Source organism: Impatiens glandulifera, chromosome 3 (assembly GCF_907164915.1).
Source record: "Impatiens glandulifera chromosome 3, dImpGla2.1, whole genome shotgun sequence".
Classification (NCBI taxonomy): domain Eukaryota; kingdom Viridiplantae; phylum Streptophyta; class Magnoliopsida; order Ericales; family Balsaminaceae; genus Impatiens; species Impatiens glandulifera.
Window position 1 is genome coordinate 62,738,767 of NC_061864.1, and position 19,446 is coordinate 62,758,212.

At 30.3% G+C, this 19,446-nt stretch overlaps 2 protein-coding genes and 1 non-coding gene across 3 annotated transcripts; all 3 read right to left on the reverse strand.

The window, feature by feature from the left end:
* Positions 1-3,262: 3,262 nt before the first annotated feature.
* Positions 3,263-7,640, reverse strand: LOC124932578 (S-adenosyl-L-methionine-dependent tRNA 4-demethylwyosine synthase). Its single transcript, XM_047473232.1, has 8 exons — positions 6,671-7,640; positions 6,466-6,581; positions 5,687-5,862; positions 5,304-5,494; positions 5,139-5,225; positions 4,178-4,335; positions 3,769-3,979; positions 3,263-3,640 (listed from the first exon to the last, which is right to left on the reverse strand). Exons 1-8 carry the CDS (start codon positions 7,526-7,528, stop codon positions 3,491-3,493), a joined length of 1,947 nt encoding a protein of 648 aa, XP_047329188.1. The 5' UTR covers positions 7,529-7,640; the 3' UTR covers positions 3,263-3,490.
* Positions 7,641-11,560: 3,920 nt separating this feature from the next.
* Positions 11,561-11,633, reverse strand: TRNAA-UGC. The gene has a single exon. It is a non-coding gene; the product is annotated as a tRNA-Ala (tRNA).
* A 606-nt stretch (positions 11,634-12,239) lies between these two features.
* Positions 12,240-14,238, reverse strand: LOC124930593. The gene is made up of 3 exons (XM_047470925.1): positions 14,067-14,238; positions 12,612-12,962; positions 12,240-12,274 (listed from the first exon to the last, which is right to left on the reverse strand). The coding sequence occupies exons 1-3, from the start codon at positions 14,236-14,238 to the stop codon at positions 12,240-12,242; spliced, it is 558 nt and encodes a 185-aa protein (XP_047326881.1).
* Positions 14,239-19,446: the final 5,208 nt, after the last annotated feature.

Here is a 19,446-nt window from a genome sequence, read left to right on the forward strand (position 1 = left end):
CAAATATTTATTATATTTTATAGATTTTATATATTAATAATTTTAATATTAAAAAAAATATATTATATCATCTAAATTATCTTTCAATTCAATGATAAATTATTAATCTTACCACCATACTTAAGCATTTGACTACACTTTTTACTTTGGCTCACCCTTGGAAGAACTTTGCGGTCTTTAAAAGTACATTCTTAAACATTCGATTACACATTTCTACATGATTTTAGGCATTGAATCACTCTTCATTGACGAACCCTTAAGTTTTCTCACCAATGTTTATTTTATTCAAGTCGACATTCCCAACATTCGATTACACTTTTTGGCATGAACTTAGGCTTTGAATCACCCTTCGTTGACGAACCTTTAAGTTTTCTCAATAATGTTTGTTTTACTCAACTCTCTATGAACGAACCTTTAGGTTTTCTCACTAATGTTTGTGTTACTCAAGCCGACATTTTTGCTTCTGCTTCATCTACCAAAATTCGCGCACCTAAATATTATAACGGATTCGAACTCTTATTTAAGTATGAAATGTTAACACTTTAACCGCTAGACCACTTATTATTGTTGAAATAATTTTATAATTTTGTGTTTATATATATTTTGTAAATTACATTTTGAATAATTATATATATTATATAAAATTTTCATATTCATACAAAAAATATAATAAAAATAATTATATCTCTTATCCTAATATTAAATAAAAATATTTCGTTAATAATGATATCATATAAAATTATATATAATAAAAATAATTAAATTTCTTATCTTAATTTTATTTATTAAGTATAAGACACATTAAATACATATTTTAAAATTATTATAATTTTTTTTTTTGAAATTTATTATGTTTTTATCTTTTCCATGTGCATCCCATGTGAATTTACTAGTAATTTTTTTATAATATCTAATTTAAGCCGACATTCCCAACATTTAATTACATCATTTGCCATGATCTTATGTTCCGAATCACCTTCCGTGGACGAATTATTATATTTTTTCACCAATATTTGCATTACTCAAACCGTCATTCCCAACATTTAACCGCTAAACTATCTATGATTGTTGAAATAATTTTGTGTATTTATATATATATTTTAAATTACATCTTAAATATATAAAAATTTTATACGGTAAAAAAACAAAATATATAATAAAAAAATTATAACTCTTATCATAATATTAAATAAAAATAATATATATACATATAAAACATTATTATTATTATATATTATTTTTTCTTAATATATTATATAAATTTATTAATAAAAATAATTTTTATTTTTATTTTTTTCTCATATATATATATATATATATATATATATATATATATATATATATATATATATATATATATATATATATATATATATATATATATATATATATATATATATATAAAACTTATTCTAATTAAAAAATGTATCTCCTCATTTATTTTTTAATATATAATAATTATATAAAGTTACATATTTATTTATTTATTTAATTTTATATAAAAATATTAATATAATATTTTTCTTAGGTAATATTTTTTTTAATACTAAATAATTTTGTGTGTTTTATATCTTTATCTTATTTTTTACTTTTATTTTATATAATATTCTGATTTAATAAGTTAAGATAAAAGAAGAAAATATTTATATAAAATTAATAATTAATAATGATAGAGATTATTATTATTATATATATATTATTGTTATAAATGCCGTGTTTTTATTAAATTTTATATAGAATTTAAAATATAATGTTATTAAATTAGTTGGTTAAAGTGTTTTATTAGTTTTTGTTACCTGTCTATAATATTTTTAATTTTATTTTTAATCGCTTTAAATTTATGGGCCGGTCAACCCAACGATCCGACCCAAGTAATCATTTACTCTTATATATATATATATAAGAGTTGACCATATAAGAGTAAATGATTACATGGATCGGATCGTTGGGTTGACCCACCCATAAATTTGAAGCGATTATGGTTCTCAACAAACAAACAAATTCAAATTAAGAATTTTTATTATATATATATAAAAGTACTTTTTAAAAATAAAAAAGGAAAAAATTTAATATATGATATATGTAAACACTTTATTTAAACTAGTCCTATTACAAAATAAAAATAAAGATATAAAAATAATAATTTTGATTTTATTTATCTTATTTTTAACTAGTATATATTAACCCACTTTCATTTAAGCTACATACTAATTATTTAAATATATAATAATTTTATTTTTTTTTTAAAAACTAGAATTAACAAAATTTCACAATTAGGTAGATATATAACCAATTATAATTTAAAAAATGAAATTAGTATATTTTATTTTAAATAATCAAGATATTAAGTTTTTAATAGCTAATGATATTTGAGATTTTGTAATATAACTATCATATCATTTTATGTGTGTAACAATTGTCATTTTATAGATATAGATTGAAAATTTTGTAAAAAAGTAATTTATTTTTAATTATACAATAAAAAATATAAATGTACAAATATAACTATATTTATTAAAAGCATGGGTAGATATGTATAGTATTTCAAAACTACTCATTTCACTAAGTTTTGATAACTCAAGTAATAATAATAATAATAATACAATTATTAGGTTAAAAAGGAAAAAAAAAATAGATCATGTTAAATGTACATGTGATATAATTAACCTCATTGTTAAAGATGGATTGACATTATTTAGTGATATTATAAAGAAAATTAAAGATGTTCTTCAAATTTGCAACATTTTACAAGTAAATATGTTAAATTTTAAAAAATTATATTTAATACAAATTTAAAACCAATTAAAATTCAAAATTCTAAATAATATAAAACAAGATCAATAAGAGAATGAAGGTTTTCTATTGTAGATTTAGTAAAACATAGAGTGTCATCATAAAAAAAAAAAATGAGATATGTAGTTGAGTCTTCTCGTCGTTCTTATATTAATTCTCGTGAAAAGATTAACGAATAGTTTGAGAAACTTTCCATAACCACCGTGAAAAGGAGGGGTGATAAAGAATCTCATTGTATAAACCCTATCGAGCTTTTGAAAAAACCAGGCACCGTGCAATTAAAATTAAATATTTAAAAATTAATTAGTAGAAATTGTTGAGACATGTTGTGCTAAGATAATATTGTGACTAGTTTCCCATGTCTACTATAAAGTCATAGTGTTAGCTCCTTAATAGTTTAATAATAATAATAATTCTATTTTTATAAGAAATTGAATTTGAATTACAATTCCAATTGAATTGAAACTATAGAAATCATAAACATTCAATTCTATTACAATTCTAATTCATTTTTTTAAGTCATAAAACAAACCAAGAGTTTAAAATGAGTCAACCAATTACCATAAAATCACAATAAATATATCAGTTCTACTTGTAAACCAATTTGCTCAACCTCAAAAAAGGAAAGTATAGGTACTAAGTTAAATAAACGACACTAAACTTCGTGATACTGTCTTCGACAAAATCATAACTAACCTCATGATAACTGACTTGATTTATGATGTCGCCTCTCTTTCTTATATCGAGCTTGCAATGGGTCAAATCCCCCTTCCGTCGCTCCATAAACAGCCCAAGAAGGGGTAGCAACCATATAATCCTTGCTGTCAAAGGATTCTCCCGATGCAACCTATTGTATACAAATAAGCACAACCGAGATTAATGACCCCCATTTGAAAACACTTCATGTTTTTGTTTCTGATCTAGGTATAGAAATATTTGAAAACTAAATTTAGTGAGAAAAAATGGAATACAAACCAGATCATGAAACTTCTCATAGTCTATCCAAGTATGCCATTGACCATTAACCTTAAACTTGTCTACTTTCGCTAAAAGGATGCAACAAGAATGAACATGCTCACAGGCAACTTCATACTCCCCGTTGCTTTTTAGAGCCAAAGCCTCTGAAAAAGCTCTTACATCTTCGTGCCATGGAACATTCTCCATTGTCAACTTAGATGTTGCAGTCCTGTTTAAGAGTTACTTACCATCATCGATCAAATCATTAACTAAAATACTAAAATATCCTTATTTTAGTTTTATAACAATTTTAAAATATTAAATACAAATGACATTTTAGTCATTTAACTCTAATAACCCCAAATAAAAACAAAACCAACATCAAACAATCTCTAGAAAAGGGGGGTGATAAGAAGGAATAACTCACGATCCACAATAGGTAACTCCTTTGATTTCGACAAAATCGGGATTTCCAAGAGAGAAAAGGCTAGAATATGCATCAATTTCTTCGGTATTCCATCCTTTCACTAGCGTCAAGCGGTAGACTGTTCTTTGTTGCTTTTCTCTTAGGGAAGTCAATGAGTCCTGGAATAAACGGAAGTATCAGGAATAACAATTAGCATAAATCCAATTGAACACTTGTTCTAAATATTCTGTACTTGTCTCTAAAATCTCTTGGGATATGTTTTGTTCAGACTGAGTTTTAATTTTAAATCCTTTGTTTGTTTGATGACTTTAAAATAAAGAATTTGGATTATAATTATAGTTCCAATATAAATGTATATTATATTTTAAGTTTTAATTCCATCATTACCACTCTTCCAAACATAAAAATTGAATTGTAATTCAATTCCAATTATACACCCCAACATAACATTAAGCTTCAATTGTATTTATCTTGATAAGATAAAATTGGCCATTTGAGCCGTCAGATGCATGTGATCATGGCCCTCCATCTTAGGGTATAAAACCCTAAGAACATTTTGTATCACATAACGGGACCATTTGAAAAACACGTTTCTCTATCAGATCATCCATCTCATCAAGATGAAATCATGTTTGAAAATAGAACATAATCAGTACAAATTCAAAAAAAACTATTGGTGGTTTTTCATCTGGATCCAGATTCAAATCCATATCCAGAAACAGTAAGTGTTTCCAAATGGGTTTTCTATATTAGATTTAGGTTAATCCATCAGCAAATTTTAGATTTCAATTTTGGATATGCATGCAATTAGTGAATTAGATTAATGGAAAATGAGAAAAGTTGATTTATAGGGAGAGAAACCCTCATTTCTTATTCTTCTCTAAATAAATCTTTCCAAGTTTCGTATCTAAGAACAGGTTATGAAATCAATATTTCAGCTTCAATGCATAATAAAACTCACAATGAAGCGCTCCCAGAAGTCCCCAAAGAGTGGTCTATCAATAGCTTTCAATTCATCCTTTGTTGCTGCATCTACACTAACATATAACTGCAATATGTTTTCAGTATTAAGTAACCAAAACAACATCACTAGAAAAAAAACTATGATATGTATAGGTTAGAATACCTGGGTAATAGGTTTGAGCATTTTGATTTTGTCGGGAAACTGAGCATTAGTTACAAGAAAAGTTGAAATTCGCTTCCGATGAAGCTCGTCAACAAGAGCATTAATCTCAGGGTACATGATAGGTTCTCCTACAAGTGACAAGGCACAATGCCTAGGTGATAGACCCTCTGATAACCGCTCAGGTTCAACACCTACAAGTGGCTCGTGAATAAACACAAAATTCATTTATTCCATTTGAATAAACATTTAGAAAATAAAATATAAAGGATAAAGTTTAGGAAGCAAAGCGAACTATTGATGCAACTTCATGAGGCAAAATGAGTTTCTTTCAAAAATAAATTGATAAGCCCCACTAGATATCTAACCAAACTCAGTAAACTCACCAGGAACTCCTTTCATTTGTCTAATCATCTTTCTGTGAAGCTCTATTGCTGAATTTACAATATCCAAAGGATCATCCATTTTCCACGTCCAACTCTTTCCAACAGGATTTGTATGATGTCTCCAACAGAAAACACATTTATTGGCACAAGCCAAACTTGGGGTTGCCTCCATGCATCTTTAAGTACTCATCAAACATGAATATGAAATGGATCAGATGATGGTATAACGACAAAATAAAAAATATCCATTTATTTATGTCTGTCAAATATCATCATTCACAAAACATCTTACCGAATTAAGTCAAAAATCATACTATAATCTGGATCATTATCTAGAAATAATCTTTATACTAAATAAGCCAAAATCACACTACAATCTTATACCAAACGAAAAGAAATCACTTTAATTTTTTAACTTTGGCGATTATTCAGTGGGATGATTAAGATTGTGACAGTTTTCAAATAGGCTCAAAATCTGCTAATTAACACCACTAGATCAAAGTATTAGCAATATAAGATTCCAATTCTTTGGTAACTACACTCAAATCAGTGAACCAGAATTGAAAATAAACTAAAGAAGTAACCAACAACCAACCAATCCAAAAAAAATAAGGTCCAATTCCAAATAAATTATATGTTTCCTGACTTAATATAGAACTGAACGAATATGATTTTTTAAGTTTGAATTTGAACGTTTCCACTTCAGAATTGAATTGTAATTCAAATACCAATTATACACATCCAAACCTAAGCAAAAAAAAGCCTTAAAAGCTTCTCACCTGTGACTCTCTATGCCATAAAAAGAATGTTTGTAACAACCACCCCTTCCTCTTAGTTGTGACTTTGTCCATCTACATAGTTTAACACCACTATGAGAGCCAATGATTTTGTATCCCTGCAAATGATCGATTACATTAGAATTAGAATTCATATGGTTGGAGAAATCATGAAACTGTAATTTCAAAAAAAGAAAAAGATCATCACCTGCTTCTCCAGGCTTGCTCTGAGTACTGGTGTCACCATTTCCTTCACACCCTTCACCTTTTCACCACCTTCAACCAATCTGGATGATTTCCTTGAAGGAGCCTTGCCTGCAATATCCTCCACATCAACAATATCAGATTCCTGATCATTCTCATCACTAAATTCATCTTCATAATCTGATTCGCTAAACTCATTCTCAATTTCATTTTCAATCTCCTTAGGCAAAGCAGAACCATCTTTCAACACTCTAACTAACTTCTCACTCCAAGCATCAAAAACCTCTGTTAAATCTCCCTCATCCACATCTCCATCCCCCACAGAAACCAACTCAACCGCCCCAAGCGAACTCATCTGTTTCGAGAAATCCCTTGAAACAGCATTGAATGAATCGCCATATGCCCGACTCCCAACACCAAAAACAGCGAATCTACAATTCTTAAGCAGCAGAGAACCGACCCTGAAATCCTCAGCACTCTCCGCAAGCCAGTTTGCTAAGAAAGCACCGTTTTGTGGTGGCTTTCCGTTTTCCCATGTAGAAGCAACGATCAAAATCAATGTCTCCTTAGGGAGATCTTCTGGTTCATAGTTGATTGGATCGACGAGATCGAATTCAACCCCGTTTGAAGATAGAAGACGGGTAAGTCTTTGAGCTAGGGTTTTTGAAGTGCCGGTTTCAGAGATGAAAAAGATCTTGCCTTTTGATGATGGGTGAAATGGGTTAAGCTTTTGAGAGTGTTTCTCGATGAGTTTGAGTCGTCTGGACTTGTATAAACAGTAGACAGTGGCGGCGGAGAGGACGGCGAGGAGAGAGATGTGTGCAGTCAAAGAAGAAGGGAAATTCATAGCAGTGATTGGCATTTTGAGAATGGAATTGGAAAATGGAATCAAATGGAGATAGATGATTAACAGTTCAAGTTCATGCTTCAAGCGGCAGGCTGCTCCAAAGCGAAGAGGAAGAAGAAGCAGCGGCGGAAGTCTGAAAATGTCTTTTTTATTTTATTTTCTTTTCTTTTTTTAACAAACACATTGAGCAATAAGAAAATAAAAATAAATATAATTAAAAAGGAGCCAAATAAATTTTAATAATTTTTTAGGATGAAACAATTTTTAAGGAGCTAGATAGGATTGAAAAGAAATATTAAGTGAACTTTACTTGACCATTTTGGAATGAAAAAATAATAAGTTTATGGTTAATAGGTTTGGAAATAAGATGTTTTTGAATCATTACTAAATATAACAAAATCTAAATAAGAATAAAAATAAAAAATTTGGGTTTGGGTTTAAAAACACATTCCTAATTAACCAAATTAAGTATTTTTATTTTCTTTTATAATAATCAAAATTAGTTAACCAAATTATCAATAAACCTAGACCATGTAGTCAATAGGTTGAGTTTAGGGTTGTGGGGAATTAAGCCCATCCCAAATATATATATATACATATATATATATATATATATTTAGAGAGGAAGAGATTTTAGATATTTACTTATTTTGATAATAAATTTTTTAAAAATTAATAATGGGTGATAATTTTAAAAAAAAAAATAAAGATTATTTTTGATAAAATTATTTAGATGGTATTATTATAATAATAAAATAAAAATAAAAATATTTTAGTATTTTGAATTAATAGATTGAGTGGTGCGATGATAAAAAATATTGTAAATAATGTAAGATTATATTGAAATTAAAAGATTATTTGGATGTTTGATTACCATTATTTGACTTTTACTTTTTTTTTTTTAAGGTTGGTTTGATATGGTTATTTGAGTATTTTTATAATTTATGGGTATCTTTTTATTTATTAAGTTTTTATGTTTAAATAATATTTTTTAATAAATAATTATTATTTTAAAATAATTAACATTAAGATAACAACTGAGAATGAAGATATATATTTCAACTAGGTGTAAACAAAACTGATAAAAAAGAACAGTAAAAAAATCGAACTGAGTTTTGATCAGTTTACAACTATGGCCGATTCAGTTAGCAGTTTAGATAACCGACAAATAAATCGACCAACCGTATAAATACATGTTTAGATATTATTTAAGTATACGTCATTTTAACCCGATTTTTTTTTTGTGAAAGGTCCCAATCTTGATTGACACATATTTATTATTTTATATATTTAATTTTTTTTAACTCATTTTAATTTAATTAATATTCTAACATATTTTGTTTTAAGTTAAATAGTTGTTCTCTAATTTATTAAACTTTTATTCATATAAAATTTATTGAATCAGTTTTTCATTTTTTTATTATATTATCAATTTATTATTTTATTTACTTTCTACTTTATTATATCATATATATTAAACTGATAACATATAATTTTGATATTATTTTTTTATTTTTTTATTATATTATCAATTTATTATTTTATTTATTTTTTATTTATTATATCACATATATATTTATATATTTGTTATTTTGAACGATTAAACTGGTAAACCGACTGAACAAATTTTATAACCAATCAAACCGAATCGACATTTAATCGCTAACCGACGGACGAAGATTTTGAAAAATTGATGATGAATTTTTCAGTGAAAAAACTAATCGAACCGAATCGCTTACACACTATTTCAACTGTTAAAAATAATAATAGTAGATTGTTGAATGACGTAATTTTTATTTTCTCTTACAGAATCAGCTACTATTGCAATAAGGATCGAAAAGTCGCCCCAACCAATAAAGAATCTTCCGCATATGTTAGGTAGAAAAAGTGGGAGCGGGACAATTTTGTAAATCGAATCCTTCAAGCTTACATATATTTTTTTTTCTTTCATTTTCTTCAAGTCCATTGAGATGTTTTTTTTTTTAATTTTTAAATACACTCTAATCTAATTTATAAATTCGTCTCTTACCACTGGGCTACATTGGTGAGATGTATGTAGAGAGCAACTAATATGTTCATTTTGTTCCATCTTCCTTCCGAGTTGCAAAGGAATAATGTGGTTAGCCTACTTGTTCCCTCCCCAAATATGTTATTGAATATTTTTGTTGAATTAGTTAGATTATTGAATTATGATAGGACGTTTTGAGTATATGTTTTGTAATTTGAAATTGACAAAATATTATGCTAAAATCTTTAAAATAGAATAAAATAATTTTGTTGTAAAAATGTATAAATATTATATAAGATTATCATAATTATTTTAAGAATAAATAGATTGATCACATTTATATTTCAAATATCAATATTAATAATCATACTTAAGTTTGATTCTAGCCTACTATCAAACTGATTGTCATTCCAATTCTAATAGTCAAACAAAACAATCTTCGAGTTTGTTGCTTGTTTGTTATGGATTTTAATGAGTGTTTATTAAAACTATTATTTGATGAAAATATATATAATTTGAATTTTTAATTAGTTAATTAATTAATAAATTAAATAATTTAATTGTTAAAACAGAATAAAAGGAAGAAGATACCCATGTTCTATGTCATGTCAATCAGTTATAACTAATATATTTATGGGCAAATTACCTGGGCGGTCCTCAAACTATCTCAATCGCTCACTTTTGACCTTCAAATTAATTTTTGAAACAAATCACCCCTTCAACTTTTATAAAGGTCATCAGTGGCCCTTCCGTCAACTTTTTGGTTAAACCTAACGGTTTAAGTTTAAAATATTATTTTTTTTTTTATATATTATCTTTAATCTTATATTTTATATTTATATATATTTATTTTTTATATATTTTATTTAATCGTTTATATATAATATTATATATATATTATTATTAAATTTTATATAATTATTAAATCTTTTATATAATAAATAAATAATATATATATTATTTATTTTTATCTATATATAATTTATATATATTATCTTTAACTAATTTATATATAATATTTATATAATATATATTTTAAAAAATAATTTAAGTGTTAAAAGTATTTGAGTAGTTAGAAGGTTACCATTACTTTTAATAAATTATTTTTAATATATATAAAACAAAATTTAAAAAAAAATTATATGAATTATCCCTAATCATTAATTATATATATATAGATAAAAATAAATAATATATATATATTATTTATTTATTATATAAAAGATTTAATAATTATATAAATTTAATAATATATATATATATATAATATTATATATAAGCGATTTAATAATTATATATATAAATATAAAATAAAAGATTAAAGATAATATATAAAAAAAAAATATTTTTAACTTAAACCGTTAGGTTTAACTAAAAAGTTGACGGAAGGGCCACTGGTGACCTTTATAAAAGTTGAGGGGGCGATTTGTTTCAAAAATTAATTTAAGGGCCAAAAGTGAGCGATCGAGATAGTTCGAGGGCCGCCCAAGTAATTTGCCCTATATTTATTTATATTTAACTTCTGTCTAATATATATTTGTTAATATATTTCAACATCCATCCCATATCAAACTGACATTTTTATTATTCATTTGAATTAATAATATTGTATTCATTTTTGACTCTCATATTTTGTTCTATATAGCTTTGTTCTGCATCTTCTTTTTCAGTCATACTTTTTTCTCATTGTTTTCAAAGGGGAAAATGTGATTTGAGCTCATATATAAAATACAAAACATTATAAACAATATAAAAACAACTCAAATAAGAAACAAACTAACAGGACAAAAAGAAAAATATGTTTGTAAAAATTTTCTTGATAAAATAAATGTGTTTAATAAAAAAAATTACAAAAACATTGGAGATGCGGGGGTTCGGGGGAAAATGTGATTTGAGCTCATATATAAAATACAAAACATTATAAACAATATAAAAACAACTCAAATAAGAAACAAACTAACAGGACAAAAAGAAAAATATGTTTGTAAAAATTTTCTTGATAAAATAAATGTGTTTAATAAAAAAAATTACAAAAACATTGGAGATGCGGGGGATCGAACCCCGTGCCTCTCGCATGCAAAGCGAGCGCTCTACCATTTGAGCTACATCCCCTTTTGATTTTAACATTTATATTATTTAACTGTATTCAAATAAGTTAACTTGACTCATAAATTAATGTTTTATTTAGTTGGGTTGTTCCATTATATAAATATATATTAAGTTTTCACTAGTAGAAAAAAGGTATTAGTAAGGGCTAAAACCGTTACTGAAAGCATCGAACGCCGTTACTGAAACTTATTTGTAACGGCACAAAAAACCGTTACCAATCGTTACAAAAAATTACGTTACAGAAACTTCACAGGTATCAGTAACGGCGTTCGAAAACCGTTACTGATAGTCATTGAATTTTAGTAACGGTTCTAGCCGTGTAAAAACCGTCACAGAAACAACACGAGTATCTGTAACGGTTTTATAAAACCGTTACAGATAGTAATGGCACAACAGTAACGGTTTTAGCCGGCTAAAAACCGTTACTAAAAGAGTGATTTTATCTGTAACGGTTTTCGAAAACCGTTACAGATTCTGGTGTTGTTTCTGTGACGGTTTTTTATTTCTTAAACCGTTACAGTTAGAATTTTATTAACGGTTTTTTATTTCTTAAACCGTTACTAAACCCTAATAGTTTTTTTTTTTACAAATTTTTACCTATTTAAAATCTCAATCATTAATAACCAATAACCAATAACCAAAAACTACAATCATCAATAACTAAAAACCCAAAAATACAATCATTAATTCAAAACAATAATCATCCACAAACTACAATCCATCCAAAAACTATAATCCATCCAAAAACTACAATCATATCACAAATTCACAAAAACCATTAATTAACGTATTTCAAATTTCATTTCAACTGACCAGAAGTGAAGTGGGAAAGCGACGATCACGAGGAAGGGGATCATCTCTAAGTAGGAGGGGCATCATCTCGAGTGGGAGGGGCAGGTGGAAGTTGATCACGGGGAATCCTGGATAATAAGAAGTTCATTGTCGCTCTCATCTCAAGCATCTCATCCCGCATTCTCTCACGCTCTCTTCGAGCTTCTTCACGTTCATCTTCACGCTGCATCAATAACTCTTCGCGCTCCATTTCACGCTGCCTTTGTGCTTCCTCACGCTCCATTTGACGCTCGAGTAAGGCTTCTTTGCGCTCTCTCCGTGACTGAAGCTTCTCAGCTTCACGCTCCTCTCGCATCCTCTGTATCTCCTCAAGTAAAAGTGCGTTTTGCGTGTCACCGCGCTGTGTGCTAGTACCACCACGAGCATCAGGTCTAAAAGATCTAGGTGTGACACCGGAGCCCAAACCCACAACTCGCCCATGTCCCTGAGACCCGAATGCGCACTCAGCCAACTGCAATTCATTTCTATTCGGGTCTTCTTCTATAGCAGTTCGCAAGGCAGTCTACAAACACAAATTACATTCGATTTTATACATACATAAAATAAATAAAAGAAATATAACTAATAAACACGACTTACCACTTTTTCTTGAATAATAGGGGGAACCTCCGGATTTGGATCTTGCAGAGTCGGTTTCTTTGTATGAGTGTGCAGAAATAATTCTGCAAAATTAGGCGACGTACCGGTAGTCTTCTCCTGTACAAATTTAATTATTAATAAAAACTTAATAACTTTATAAACTTTGTTATTCAATGATAAAACGAACCATTTGCTTCTCCACTTGCGAAAATGAGATGCTGCCCGCATGATTCTTGTACACAACATGCGACCTATTTTGCGCATTCACAGCACTTGTTTTCTGCAAATAAAAAACATTTGTGTTTAATGAATGATTAATGTAAGAGCTATTTATAAACACATTAATTTACCTTGAATTCCGGCGTGAGAAAGCGACGATCAAGTAGATAATTCCAATCACTAATTTCGATCTCGGGAGGAGGATTTGCCCTAATCGCTTGCTCGTCACCTTCACGGGATTTAATGTACATGGTGTTCCAATGACATCTCCATCTATCCCATAATTTGTTGGCTTGAAATAAGCTTTGTCTTCGATATTTGTTGATGTCATCCCCCACAGCCACGAAACGATCCTAAATAGTTTTCATTAAAATACGATTATAGATTGTGTTGAATACATAATGGACTTAATAATATAAAAAGTTATATACCGTGATAGCCATCCATATGTGATCTAGCTGTGTGGAGCTCAGGTCCGACCAACGCAAAGTCCTATGAGGTAGTGCATTGGAGTCTCGAATGACACTCCCAATATGCCTCGACCAAGCTGTCCTATTCTCGCACATTGGTTTACCATCAACAGGGTTAAAATGAAGAGTCATCTTTTGCCCCGCTTGCAATCTACCAACAGCTTTATTCTTGTTCTTGCCCCGTCTCCTTCTCGAAATAGATCCTAAAATTAAACAAAAAATTATATAGGATCACAACAACTAACTTAAGCAAAAACACAAGTACCTCCATCTTGCTCCTCAGACGGGGGCTGTGTCTCATCATCATCATCATCACCGGGGATAGTGTTTGGTACACTATCAACATTCATGACATCATCAAGGTCCAAATCAATTTCCCCGACAGAGTTACACAATTGCACGGGATCTTCTGAATGCTCCTCGGTCCTTTGTATAAGGTCGTGTAGCGCGCTGTTTAAACTCTTACCTTGCATTCTTTTAGGTGCCATGATAGCTGCAAATATTGAATGTAATGTTTATAAGACAAATTTACAAGTAACCCTTCATAGAAAATAATTCAACCTTAATTAGAATAACGGGGATTTATTGGTGTCACAATTTTCCATTCAAGCCTTGATGCCATATCTGTAGAGTAAAAGACTTGTTGTGCTTGGCTTGCCATTATGAATGGTTCATTTAATTGAGTCTGTAGAATCCTGTTGATATTTATACTAACATAACCATACTTATCAACTTTAATGCCCCGATCTTTGTGATAAACATCAAACCATTTGCATTTGAAGAGAATCACTCGTCTTCCACAAAAGAATATCACTTCTATGATTTCATTGATTACTCCATAGTAGTTAATTGTCTCGGTCCCATTATTACCAACAACCAAAACCCCGCTATTTTGGGTAGTCAAGCTCTCGTCATGTTTTTCAGTGTTAAACTTGTACCCATTTATTTTGCACGAGTTATATTTCTTTGCATACAATGTAGGCCCACGTCCTAAAATCTTAAGATTCGTTGTCCTATCGGATTGATCGGTTAGTTGCTCCACCTATATATTCATTACAAATTATTGTTAAACTAATTGTCATATACTAAAAAAAGAAAATTTTTGAGACGATTACTTACTCTTTCTTGGAAATATCTAACGTATTGTTTATCCCGAGCCTCATTGGAAATATTAGGAGGGCATGATTGAACGAAATCGCTGCGCAAATGACAGATTAAATTATTACCTTCTTAAATCATACCTCATAATGACATTAATGGACTTACTTATAATATTCTTCAGCTTCGCGACAATTTTTTAAAATGTACCAATGAGCACGCTCACGATCACCCGGTTCATATGTGTAGGATGTGCCATTAGATAAGTCTTCCATAGTGATGAAAATGGAGAATGTTGTACTTGTATTTATGGATTCATCATTTGACTCTTGATCGTCCAAATATCGGGCACACATGCTCATACTCTCATTCAAAAGGTAACTCTCGCTGATTGAACCTTCTGGAAAGTTCCTGTTTCGAAGGTATTTCTTGAGTGTGCTCATATATTGTTCAACTGGATACATCCATCGATACTGAACGGGCCCTCCAAGACAAGCTTCAAAAGCTAAATGAACTGGCAAATGCACCATTATATCAAAAAAAGAAGGTGGAAAGATCTTCTCCAATTTGCAAAGTGTCAAGACAATGTCGTCATGTAATGTTTCCAATTGCCCGCGTTGTAAACTTTTTTGACAAAGCAACCGAAAGAACTTTGCTAAATTCACCACGGCATCGTACACATCATCGGGAAGTAGGCCACGTGTAGCTAGTGGAAGGAGATATTGTAATAGAATGTGACAATCGTGACTCTTCAATCCTGATATTTTTTTCTCCTCCATGTTTACACACGCCCCAATATTTGAACAAAAACCGTCGGGCATTTTAATATCTTTCAAAAACTGACATAAACGTTTCTTATGTTCTGAGGACAATGCATAGGGGGCCGGCGGACACCGAAGAACACCATCAACTTCAACCGGATGTAAGGAATGTTTTATGTTCATTATGACCAAATCTTTCCTTGCTTTAATTCCATCCTTGGTCTTTTCTTTGAAATTCATTAAAGTTCCCAACAAACTATCACATATATTCTTCTCAATATGCATTACATCCAAATTATGTCTCAACATCAAAGATTTCCAGTAAGGCAATTGAAAGAATATACTGAATTTGTTCCAATTATCACCTCGGGATTCATGTATAACTTTCGTTTTCTTAGGCAGGTACTTTGTCAAACAAATTTCCTTTAGATCTCGCGCTTGCAATTGAATTTCGGAACCCGATAATAGTACAGGAGGATCTCTATGCTCCGTATGCCCGTCAAACGTATCGGTCTCTTTGCGCCATCGATGATTAGACGGGAGGAATCGTCGATGATTCATGTAACACTCCTTCTGGCAATTTGTTAACCTCAAAGACGCGGTGTTCTGATTACAAGACGGACATGCCAATTTACCCTTTGTACTCCATCCAGACAAATTTGCATAAGCCGGAAAATCATTAATAGTCCACATAAGAGCTGCCCGTAAATTAAAATATTGTTTTCTGCTTGCATCGAATGTCTTCACACCGGTATTCCACAATTCCGTCAACTCTTCAATAAGTGGCTCTAGAAATACGTCAATACAATCACCGGGACTTTTTGGTCCTGGAATGAGCATTGAAAGAAGAAAATTGTTTTTATCCATACATGTGGTAGGAGAGACGTTGTAAGGGATGAGAATAACTGGCCAAATGCTGTACGATGTTTTTCCGCTAGCAAAATGTTGAAAACCATCACTAGCCAAACCAAGTCGCACATTTCGAGGTTCTATTGAGAAATTTGGGTACAAGTTATCAAAGGTCTTCCATGTCATTGAATTAGCAGGATGCCTCAACACATCATGTTCGGGGTTGTTATCTTTATGCCAAGTCATGTGTGGAGCAGTTTTGGAACACATGTATAATCTTTGCAACCTCGGTTTTAATGGAAAATAGCGCAGAGACTTGTTGGGTATATACTTACCATTCACCTTCGTTCGAATTGTACCATTAGATTTATTGACATTCCACCTAGAAAGCCCACAAACTTTACATTGCTGCAAATCCTTATCCTCTTTACGAAAAAGCATGCAATCATTCTTACACGCGTCAATTGTTTCGTACGATAGGCCCATGTCTTTAATGAATTTCTTGCAATCATAATACGAATTCGGTAGTTGATTATGAATTGGCAGTATTTCCTCCTTCAATAAACTCAACAATAAATCAAATGACGTGTTTGTCCACTGACCTACATTCTTTATGTGAAGAAGTTTAAGAAGAGTTGAGGCTTTGGAAATGCGAGAACCTTCATACAAAGGTAGTTTCGAATCGTCCAACAATTTGTAAAACGTATTAGCATCATCAACGGGAGGCTCATTTTCACTCGACCGTTCATTATCAATGTTGACATTAGGGTACAAATCACCAATAATATCTTCCATTAGATGATCCTCAACAATAATATCTTCCATTACATGATCCTCACAAACTTCAACAGGTTCGTCTTCCATGATAGTAGTCGCGTTATTTGGTGGTTCATTGATCGGTTCGTCTTCAATTTCATCATCTGATTCATCTTCCTCCACATTCTCGGTAACATCATTTACAAGTTGACGTCCAATTGATCTCTTTTCACCGTGAAAATACCAAAAACCATAATTTTGTCTTATGCCGTATACAATTAGATGGGATCTAACAACACTCTTATTCTCATATACTCGATTTGCACACCTTACACAAGGACATGCAATCGATGATCTACCCGTAGACCTTTCAGCAAATTCTATGAATTTGTCAACCCCCTCACTATATTTAGGATCGGTACGAAGTATAGTCATCCATGTTTTGTCTGGGATTTCCATCTAACCTAACATACAAATTAATCTAACTTAATCTACCAATCCAATAATCTAACATACAATTAATCTAATAATCCAAACATGCAATAATCTAACATACAAATTAATCTAACTTAATCTACCAATCCAATAATCTAACATACAATTAATCTAATAATCCAAACATGCAATAATCTAACATGCAAATTAATCTAACTTAATCTACCAAACCAATAATCTAACATACAATTAATCTAATAATCCAAACATGCAATAATCTAAAATGCAAATTAATCTAACTTAATCTACCTAAATCCAATAATATAACATTCAAATAATTTACCTAAATCTAACATCAAATAATCTAATTTAGCATTCAATATTATATAACCTAACATACAAATTATCCACTAACCTAACATGAATAATCTACTAACAATCTAACATTGATTGTAAATAAGAACTAACCTGAATTTTGAAGTGCAAACTAAAATCCGCGGCAGCAAAGACAATGGCAAATTCAAACCCCGATATAATTGAAATGGATGCAACCTGATTCAACAGTTCAAACGCAAAAAGTGATAATGAAAACCTGATTCAATAGTTCAACATATATAAGAAGTAACATTATTGAATACCTGATTATAACATTCAAACGGTAGTGAAGAACGAATTCAACAGTTCAACGGGAAATTCAGAATTTCTGCAAAACAAAAATTGGATTATGTTCACAGGAGGATTGGATATACAGGAAGATTCTACTTGATCATTATTCACTGAGGATAGACTATTTCTATCAATATCTAGGAAGCATGACAAATTGAAACTAGAAAAGGGATTCTATGTGTAATGATTTGACGTTTTAGTATGTCCTGGTGGTTTTGCAAGGAATATTTCATGATGTCTGTTTATGATGTAGTAGACATATCTTAAGCTAAACTCAACCCCTTGTTGCAGTCCATATTAATTTGACTGGGTTTTAAGATAATAAACTCTGGAATCAAAGGAGAAGCGACCCTTCAGATTGTTAGCAACCCAAAAATAAGGTTTTGCTTGTCTTTCTTGTTCTTATATAGTATTTTGATTTGCAAACAGAATTCTATTAACATATTCTATTAATATATGAAAACCTAATTCAATATTATATATTAAGAATCAGCAATGCAAACACAGAATCAGCAATGAAAACCTAATTCAATATTATATATTAAGAATCAGCAATGCAAACACAGAATCAGCAATGAAAACCTAATTCAATATTATATATTAAGCATAAGCAATATTGCAAACACAGAATCAGCAAATGTTTAACCAATATATTGCTGTCCATAATAATACTTTATTTTACAAGGAATGAGAGAGTTGAACTTACCTTTATGAAGATATTGATCGGCGGGTGGCAGATTAGTTCGTTGATCGGCGGCGGAGGAAGAAACTGATCGATCGGCGGAGGATTAAGATAGAGAAGAAACTTACCTGGCGGCGACTAGAACGGAAGGGCGGCGGCGAGTTGAACGGACCTGGCGGCGACTTGAAAGGACAGGCGGCGACTTGAAGGACGGGCGACGATGATCGGGAAGAAGATCGGAGGAAGAAAAGAAAGCGCGGAGGAAGAAAAGAAAAGAAAGAAAAGAAAGAAGAAAGAACGCGGGGGTTTATTAAGACTATCTGTAACGGTTAATGATAAACCGTTACAGATAGTTAACTGTCTTTTCAACTTCGGAAGGCGTATTTGTAACGGTTAATGATAAACCGTTACAGATAGTTAACTGTATTTTCAACTTCGGAAGGCGTATT